The sequence below is a fragment of the Haplochromis burtoni genome, unplaced genomic scaffold, assembly GCF_018398535.1.
Source record: "Haplochromis burtoni strain Fernald_Lab_line unplaced genomic scaffold, NCSU_Asbu1 Contig_11, whole genome shotgun sequence".
Taxonomy (NCBI): Eukaryota; Metazoa; Chordata; class Actinopteri; order Cichliformes; family Cichlidae; genus Haplochromis; species Haplochromis burtoni.
Window position 1 is genome coordinate 3,825,683 of NW_024582372.1, and position 9,818 is coordinate 3,835,500.

The 9,818-nt window shown below is 37.2% G+C and overlaps 1 protein-coding gene across 1 annotated transcript in view; it reads right to left on the reverse strand.

Moving 5' to 3' along the window:
• Window positions 1-83: 83 nt before the first annotated feature.
• The window catches only part of LOC102294000 (nuclear receptor-binding protein), an 11,266-nt gene continuing 1,531 nt past the window's right edge, over window positions 84-9,818 (reverse strand). Inside the window, exons 4-18 of the mRNA XM_005915047.3 lie at window positions 9,463-9,564; window positions 9,232-9,321; window positions 8,961-9,001; window positions 8,760-8,854; window positions 8,033-8,116; window positions 7,390-7,445; window positions 7,206-7,304; window positions 6,114-6,246; window positions 5,680-5,770; window positions 5,320-5,370; window positions 4,811-4,946; window positions 4,662-4,715; window positions 4,476-4,539; window positions 2,334-2,389; window positions 84-2,044 (exon numbers count right to left, since the gene is read on the reverse strand). Coding sequence (XP_005915109.1) covers window positions 1,985-2,044; window positions 2,334-2,389; window positions 4,476-4,539; window positions 4,662-4,715; window positions 4,811-4,946; window positions 5,320-5,370; window positions 5,680-5,770; window positions 6,114-6,246; window positions 7,206-7,304; window positions 7,390-7,445; window positions 8,033-8,116; window positions 8,760-8,854; window positions 8,961-9,001; window positions 9,232-9,321; window positions 9,463-9,564 — 1,212 coding nt within the window. The 3' untranslated portion in view covers window positions 84-1,984. The remainder of the gene's footprint in view (window positions 2,045-2,333; window positions 2,390-4,475; window positions 4,540-4,661; window positions 4,716-4,810; window positions 4,947-5,319; window positions 5,371-5,679; window positions 5,771-6,113; window positions 6,247-7,205; window positions 7,305-7,389; window positions 7,446-8,032; window positions 8,117-8,759; window positions 8,855-8,960; window positions 9,002-9,231; window positions 9,322-9,462; window positions 9,565-9,818) is intronic.

A 9,818-nucleotide genomic window follows, 5' to 3' on the forward strand; every position in this document is an offset into this window, starting at 1 on the left:
ACAAAAGTAAGAGAGAACAGAGGTGCAGGGGAGAGAGAGTCAGTATAAAACTCAGGTGCATCACATTGGTTGTTTTTTTTTTAAAACCACTTCTACATGTGTTGCATTTACATTCTCCTGGCTGGCATGAGAACAACTCTTTGGAAAATACAACCTTGCCAGTTCACAAACACACATGTAGACAGTGGAAAATAATGGAATAGGACAGAACACTTATGTACAAAAGAAGGTGGGAGAAAAATAGTGACCTGAACTTGGTGAAAAAGACCACTGAAATCACTGGATTATCATCTCAACAGAGAGGTGTACAGCTTAAATATTATAGCTCAATAACCAGCATTGGATTAAATATCAGTCTGAAAGCGCAAACAACTTTTCATCGGATTGCTAGACTAGTTACAATACACTTAGAAGTATATTTTTAATAAAATACCAGCACAGCAGAAGTTATCGTACGCAACAGTTGTTTTTCTAGCAATTTTACTACCTGTTTAAGTTCCTAAATTGTTTGAGCTTTCAGACAGCAGTACCAGTAGTTCAAAAAGAGTTTTGTGCCACAATGTCACAAAAAGGCCACAATTAACTCCCTGGTCACAACACAGGTCTAAACAAGACCTGTATGATGTAAAAGGTGTTTACACAAGTGTCTGTGCTCAATGCAACAGGTCCGAGTTTTAGCAAAAATCACTGTTTAGCAAAGAAAACAACGGAAACACAACCGGTTGTGTATTGGCTGAGACTATCAGCGTGGTGTCTGTGCTGTTGCTGTAAACAAATAAAGAAAAACACATGCTATTTCGGATTAACATGTATAAAACACACAAAGAAAAGCCTGGGTCATCTCTCTACAAGATATGGCAGATGAGTTTAGTACACAAGTCTCTCTGAACGACTTAAGGGAAGAGTACCGTGTGCGAACCCAACAAGCAGCAAATGGTAAAACCAAACAACATAAAAACAATATGAAAGAAGGAATTACAGGCAAGAGCGCCTACAGTAAAGCAAACCCATAAAAAAATAAAAGAGAAATTCAGTAACACTGAGTTCACAGTATCTTAAAGTAACCAAGAGATCATCTTTCAGAGAAAGAGGGTAAGATGGCTTCTCAAAATGTGAAATGCACACACATTTTGTTGTGTACCAAAGGCCTTTTAAATTACATAGATTTTTTTTAAACTATCAAGTGAAATAAAGCAAGTGTCTGTTACCCAGTTTCAAACTATTCCACATATTTAACGCAACAGGCACTTGGTTGGTCTAACAAACACTGAAATTCAAAGAGGTGGGAATGCTCTATCACGTAACGAGGGGCCAAACGAGAAGAAACTGATGTAAGTTGTTTTCTAGATTTCCTTGGTGTGGAAAAGCATCCCTCCACCTCCCTCCAAGTCACAATTTTGCTGACTGTCAACAGGTGTTAGATTCTACTGTAAAACAGGAGCAAGAAAACCGTGTGACTCTTAAAGGCCAGAATGAGGTCTGATGAAGTTTTACACCATCTCCTCCCAGAACACAAACAGGTCAGGCAAATCATTATGTAAACACCCTGCCGTGAAATACAACTGTGAGGAAAGTGTAGCTTTCAATATAAAACTGCAACTAAGTGTGATAAACTTGATCAATGTTCCAGCACTGATTACGTTTGGCTTGCAATTCGACATACCTAACTTAATAGCCAAATCATTCAAAAGGATCTGGCATGAACATATTGTAGGCGTGTATGTATTTGACTTTTAAAATAAAAACTTCAAATTACTACTGGAGGTTTGCGTGGAGTCATCTGGCTTTACTTTTAATATTTGGGAGCTTTTAGGAAATGTTATTCCCTGAAGTAAGAAAGCGCTTCTCCTTTGGTCACATCATCGCTTAAGGCTTCGTTAAAAAAATAAAATAAAAATGAAACAAGCAAACCAGGTAGTCACTGTGTTGAGTAACAAAAAAGAACATGTAACAAGGCTGAGAGCGATGGTCTGGTAAGCCATTGCTAGTGAGGAACTTGGTTGAATGATTCTTCTAGTTGAATGGCTACTGTGTTTTGGTCCACCTGCAGAGAACATAAAGACAATGACAACAACCCAGGATGTTATAATCACACATACATACATACAAATAAATAAATATATAACAGAAACTGTGTCAGGAAGTAAGAAATGTTGTCAAAAAAGTAAAAAAAAATGTCTCCGTGTGGGAGAGTATATTAATAATGATCAGCTGCCACTTTCAAACACTGGAAATAACACACACACACACACACACACACACACACACACACACACACACACACACACACACACACACAATGATTTTTTTTAAACACAGGAAAAAAAACCCACCTCACTGATTAAGCCCAGTTGCACCAACTCTACGGACAAGTCTTGAAAGTTCTCATCTGAAACACATACCAATGTAGTTTGTAACAGTAATTCACAGTCACAACTTCAGCACACACACCCATGAAGCTAAAGCTAATAAAAGTGTTAAGTACCCCCACACACACACCACATAAGATGAATTAAAAAAACAACAACTACTCTGGTTGCTCTTTGCACCACTAAAACATTTTTTGTGGTATGGCTGTGCAAATTTTAAATGTTATAAGGCAACAAGCATCTAGTATTGAGGGGGCCGGAAGAGATTTATCAAATTAGAAGAAAAGGACAAAAGTGGTTCTGCCAGGTCAAAAACTGTTAAACCAAATTTGTCTCTTTTTGAAGTCTTAGTATCTCCCAACTCTTCTTTCTACAGCCATAAAAAACAAAAACAAATCTAATCTAGTTTTATCTAGTTTGTCAACATCTACTCCCGTTCTTTCTTTTTCACAGCAATATGCGACTATACACACACTGTTTACCTAAAAACTGGCAGAAAATGTCAGATAAAGGTGCTTACATAATTGCTAGGTTGCTCAGAATACATTAAGACATTGGTAAAATGTTCAGAACAAAGTATTATCACAAATTTTGTTGCCTACTTCCTTCCAAGACCACCTGTTTGGTTATAACCTAATGTTTTGAAACTTTTTCCATTATCGCTATAGTGGCTGCACTACTCTGTGCTTTGTGTGGTTTGTCATGGTCTGTCAATTTTTAATAACACAGCTGTCAATTTATAACTATACCAGGAATGTGGCTGGGACAACACAAGCTGCAGGAGGAGATAGAGGATCCAATAACTTTGACATTAACAAACACACCCGTGGGCCCCAGCTACATGAAGAGGGGCTTGATATTCAAGTTCAGGGTGAGGCTTCCTCACTTGTTTGCTCCTTGTGGTCTGGTATTAAGTCATTTAACAAAATTAGCACCCATTTACCTTTAATGTAAACATGCTTTACTTGTATATATGTTGTAGCAGGATTTAACCATGCAAAATGCAAGGTGGTGAAATCTGAGTGGCTCAATGTGAGTTAGAGCTTGCAAGAACAAGGCATGATTAGTAAGTACGGGTGCGCGTGGAGGTAAAGTTTCATCAAGTATTTCAGTGGCATTTGGGTGCAAGTGTCCAAAAGAAGACATATGGTGTGAGAAACAGAAAATGCTAAAGAGATAGAGTAAAGTGAATGCATGCGAGTATGTGACAAACTGAGTCTGTGACAAACTGACTCTGTAAATGAGAGACAGGGGGATGAAAGCCCGGGAAGAAATGAGCAGATCTTGACACAGGAGGTGACAGCTGTCAGCTGCAGCCTTTCACAGGCCTGACATTCTCCACACGCCTGCAACATTACACATGCCTACCATACCTGTTTGTGCATGTGCATTAGATCAGATCACACTGCCAGTTGTATGTTATATTCTCATTTGCCTCCCTTCAAGCTTCTACTTGTCTTTCAAAAACTAGCAAAATTAAAAAAACAAAAACAAAACCCTTTTCTTTTTCCATAATGAAGACTGATCAGATTTCAGCATTTGTAAAGCCAGTAAGGCAACCATCTAATAAAAGCACGTCAAATAAAATTTTAAAATAAGCACAAGATTTTCATGACACACAAGCGACAGCTAGTCTTCCAGCCTAAAATAGTCATGCACACTGTATACATTGTGACGCCATTCAAGCTCTCTCTGGAACTTTACTCTCACTTTCCTACATGCCTCAGTACAAACACGTGGAGACAGATACTTCATGTTAAAAGTAATAAAAATCACACTCAGATATTTACAACCTCATCAACCTTGTTTACCAATACATGCAAATGAAATTCTATCATTAACCCTAAATGCAAACCTATCGACAAAATACTTATTCTTTATAAAAACCTCACTCTGAAGTCTGACATGTTTACAACCTCTACCAGAGGCCATTAAGGTTTAGCTGATGGAAATTTTAAATATTGGGTTTTTTTGTGTGTTTATAAAGCAAGTCTTCCAAATTTTCTATACTTGACCGACAACAGCGTTTAGCTTTTTCAAGCTCACTACACATGTGTCACCGTGTCATATGAACTGATAATAAGATATGAAATATGTTGATCTTACGAGGTAACATGTCACAGCTTAGATGTCTATTCAGTTTATCCTCCATTTTCAGCAGTAATGTAAGCTAAAAGGACAGAAACAGATTGAGAAAAGGTTATTTTCATTTCAAGTCGTTGCAGCAGGGCTGTTGTATTTTGAATTATTTTAAAAATAAAAAGAGAAAACTGCTAATGTTATAACTCTTACATGATACTTTGCTCCCTCTTCGACAGGCTCAAAGCTGCACTGCATCTGAATAATCTGCAGAAAAAGAAGAGCAGTCACAATAGAACTTTATATGATGCGCTGTGTCTTCATTCAGTGGCCAGTTCAATGTCCATTATGCCGGTATACACCTTCCGTGTCTCAAGCTCTGAAGGTTCAGGCGTTGGGGATTTGACTGGAGGGATGACTACAGGAGATTTAATAGTCTCCTTCTGAGTCTGATGTGGACAGGGCAGCCCAAATGCCGTCATTGGATAAATACCATTCCTGATCAAAAGAGAGAAAAAAAGAAAGGAAAATGTGGAGAAAACATAAAAAAGAAACAAAATGAACTGATAAGACAATGGAATAAGAATGGGAATTGGATAAATCAGTGTATTTATTTTCTTTGCAAGCTCCTTTGACAATAAATATGGTTAATAGTTGAAGACAAAGGCCCAAAACACAACATTTTATTTTTTTAACAAATAATAGCCACAAAATCTAAGATACTGAAAATATCAAAAATAGTATCACATCATATAGTACTTTAAAAGATAAGTGGAGGCAGTACAAAAAACAGTCAGATGGCCCACTGCTGCCTCCTTGTGGCCAGACCCATTTTTGAGCACAGGGTTAATAGCAGCAGCTGTGCATTTACCTCACATCCTCCAAAAACTTGTCCAGCTCCAAAGCTGGAAACTGTGAAAGCCTACAGAAAAAAAGGGAACAGTACTTTTTTGAACCATTTGAGAAAATATATAATATATTATAATGATTAATGAAAAATACAAAAAACTTATATATATATATATACACACACATACATATATATGGCGGGGGGTTATTTGACAACCCTTCAGCTATTATATTATATTGCTGAATAAGCAGTAGGTTCTACTACTACACAACCTAGAGAATACTTTATATCACTGATGTTACTGCTATAAGGTGCAAAATAAAAACATAATTTTAGATGTTCAGTTAAACTACAACACGAATATCAGCCTTTGGCACTTACTTGAGCTGAACATCCTCTTTGGTCTCGGCAACAACCAGGTTTGGGTCCAGTTTCTTAGTGATCTCCTCGAGGGCATTCTCAGGAATCATGTCTGGGCAATTAAATTAACATAAAAGTAAATATCTTTAAATTTACACTTGCATACATGCTTGTTGCTGCATCTGTTCAAGAGGCAGGAAATGACACCATTAGTCACACTAGCTTGCGACCTGTTTTGCTCAGTACCACACCACAAAAAGATGATAATGAATTAGCAGAAAAAAAGCTTATGAAACTTGCAGTCTAATATGTTTATCACACTGTTAACAATGCAGTTTAAAGTTATGTTTCTAAATTTGCTTGATCAGTTTAAAAAAAAAAAGTCTTCTTCATGAGAGGTTTGCAAGTTTTAAGCCTGATAAAACTTTGTTTTTGCTGGGGGGGAAGGGACTTACGTTGATGGCTGACAATACAGTGTGCAGCCAGCAGTTTTAAGAGCGGTACTTCAAAGAGAGCCTGGTTAAAAAGAAGCTCCCGGGCTGTAGGTCTGGCAAGAGGGTCACATTCCAGGCACTTCTGGATTAATTCCTATATAACATAAGAAAAAACCCAACAATTAGGTGATCTCCTGTGTGCAAGCACTTGGCAACAGTGGGAAGGAAAAACTCCCTTTTAACAGGTAGAAAACATTTGGCAGAACCAGGAGAGGGAGGGGCATACATCTGCCGCAACCGGTTGAGGGTGAGGGAGGGAGGCAGGAAAAGGAAACAAAAACTATAATATACAGAAGAAATGGGAATGAGACAAAGCATTTTTTGAGCATGCAATTTAATGAAAGTAATGCTTAAACTGAAACACCTCATCAAAAGTTTAGGACCAAATGTTTAGGACCACGAGGCCAAATCTGTGCAAAAATGTGGATTCAATGTCATTTTCTGTCAGAAACTCACACTGTCATGACGTTCTGATGGCAAAGGCAAAAAAAAAACAAAAAACGTTCCCTTTTTGAACACGGTGAGGTTGTTGAACTGCATAAACAGGGCCTCTCGCAGCACGCCATCGCTGCTGAGGTGGGACGCAGTAAGACAGTCATTTGGAATTTCTTAAATGATCCTGAGGGTTGTGGTTAATTGGAAGAACCAAAAAAAAAAAAAAAATTCACCAGCACTGAGCCGGAGGATCTAATTGGCTGTCGTTCAAGACACTGGATGGTCCTCAACCCAAATTAAGGCTGTTACTGGTGCAGACTGCAGCCCCATAAACATCAGACAGCATCTGAGACTGAAGGCCTTCAAAAAAATGGTGTGAGGTGCTTTTTCCTTCAGTGGAACAATGGAGCTTCAAGACGGCCACTGGTTATGTCCAGAAAAATGTTTTGTCTTACTCCCATTTCTTGTTGCAGTATGTTGAAGCTCTACTTGGAACCTTGTTAAGATCCAACCATGCAAAATATGATTTTTGGCTATTTTTTTAAGTGGTGTTAAACTTTTGATCATGACTGAATAAAGATGCTGACGCCTACAAACACACAATATACTGAATCTCACCCTCTGCAGTGGGTCCTCCAGTAACTGTATGGCATTGTTGATGGCCTCCTGAGAAACATGAGAAGAGTCTCCATTCCCCTGAATCTCCAACAGTGCCATCTGCAACACATCAGCACTCATTAACAGACAGCTCTGGGAAACAGTTTAAGCTCTTATATATCATATACTACGGGTCCCATCTCACCTCTAAGGCACACATGCCAAAGGAGTAGATGTCTGCGGCTGTAGTAACATCAACATCTACAATGGGAAAAGACAGCATGTACATATATTACATCGTAATCTAGACTAAGACCTATGATCCAATAATCAAAAGTGCGTCTTTGACAGCTGACCAAAAAACCCCCAAAAAACCCCCAAAAAACAAAAAAAAAAACCCCAACCCAAAAAGAGATATTAATAAGAGCATACATGATCCTGTTGCATGAAGTACTTTGTGCCTGCAATTTCAATGGAAAAATAACTGTGCAATAAGCAAAAATATTAGAATAGGGCATAAGAATTTAGTATGCCTCCAAGGACCTCTTCCTTACATTTTATATTGTTCTAATACTTTGATGTTATATACATTTACATAAAATACTGTTTGTATAAAAATACAAGCTTGCCATATTTTATTTAACAGAAAGGGTTTTGAAGAGAAAAACGTGTACTCTCTTAAACTAAAGCAAAGAAAATGAAATATGGAACACCCTGACTTTTCAATCATGTTACTATAATAAAAATATTTTTGTGAGAAAGCTGAAGTTCATGTGTTTAAACATGTTTTCCAACAGAGCTGTATCATAGGTATAAATTGCTAATATCAGTAATAAGAGAAAATCTACCTCCATATTCCGGAGCAAAGAAGTGCAAATTTTTCTGTTCCTCGGTACAAGTCTTTACGTGGTTGTTAATGGTGTCTGGAGCAACTGCAAATGAGATAAGGACAATTATTTTCAGAATACACAGAAGGATGAGAGAAAAAGTAAGAAAAGTCTGAAAAGTAAGCATAGGATAGGAAGAAGCAAAACTGCAAACTGAAAAAAAAGTAATGAAACAAAAAAACAAAAACAAGAAAGATAAGCGATGAAAAGATGAACCAAATTCAGAAACTAGCGATGTAAATATTACCTTCTGTTGTTTAAACTTTAGTGTGGGATTGTCTGGAGGCTTTGTGGTTACACTTGAGTCACTGTAGCCATATTTACACTCAGAAAATTGGTTTTCTAAACCACATTATGCACAACTTTTGTTCCCTCATATGTACAAGAACAAGGCAAAGATTTGACCATTATATAAGAAGTCTGAACTCCTCAAAGTCTATTTCCTGCTCAGCTTGCAAACTAAAAGCAATAATAGGGGCTGTGTATTAAATATACATTTAACACTGGCAAGACTTGAACACTTGAACATTGTTTCTTGTTCTTTTGTACATAAAATCACATAAATTTCCTGTTTAATTCTACGAAAATTTTGGTTCTTATTCCATAATTTATTATAATTTGACTCCTTTACTGTTGCTTTGCCTTCACTACCTAAAACGCAGGGGATGAAACCTGTGTAATTTTATACCTGATCCAATCTTGATGAGGCCGTTGTGCTGAATGAAGACAGTGTCACAGGTCAGGTTGCCATGGATGATGGGAGGATCACAGGAGTGAAGATAACTGCATATCAGGAAAAAAAGAAAAAGAAATTACAATTACATACAATGTACTGGATTTCTATCAATGTGAGTGTATATTAAAATAAAAGAACATTTTTAAAAATGACCTTAGAGCTGAAAGAATCTGCGTGCACCATCTCTTCCAAGCCTATAGGATCATACAATTTATCAGAGCAATTTCTAGTTGGTTTCCAAAATGGCTTGACATTTAACCAAATAATAAGAAGCACATATTTGTTACTATAATATGAAAACTACGCTTTGCTCCAGAAAGACAGTCCCACATTCTGGCTTTAAACACAGTTACTTTTTACCTTTAGAGAAGACTTTTCATATATTCTAGTACATATGCAGTATTATAAAGTCTTTTTTTTTTACCTTTTCATTCATGGTCTTGTGATTCTTCTTTGTCTTTTTCAGAAACTGCTTCAAGCTTCCAGATGACATATATTCAGTAATAAAAATCACCTTAGGGAGATAAAGAAGTGTGTAGAAAACACAAAGAGAGACATTGTTCAAATGTAAACTGTGATTATTTCAGGGCAATAGTAATAATTCTTATGGAGTTGACAGAATATGAAACAATGTCTCCAAAAGCCTGAGACTCACCCTGGCCCCGTTGTCCTTTTTGTCAGCCCAGTATTTGTGAAACTTGACAATGTTGGCATGCTCCAAATGGATCAGGTTATCAAATACAGCCTCTACCTTCTCCTAAATCCAAGAAAAAAGGACAGAAAGCATAGCAGTTATAATAAAATAGTACAAAATGTTGCTTTTCCACTTGCTCATAGAGAGTTCCTGTAAAGTAGCTCCCAATGACATCACTCATACAATTCAAAAAATGCCACAGCGTCACTATGAACTTTGTACCAATGTGCCTGATCACTTTGTAACAATGTGCCTGATCACTTTGTAACAATGTGCCTGATCACTTTGTAACAATGTGCCTGATCACTTTGTAACAA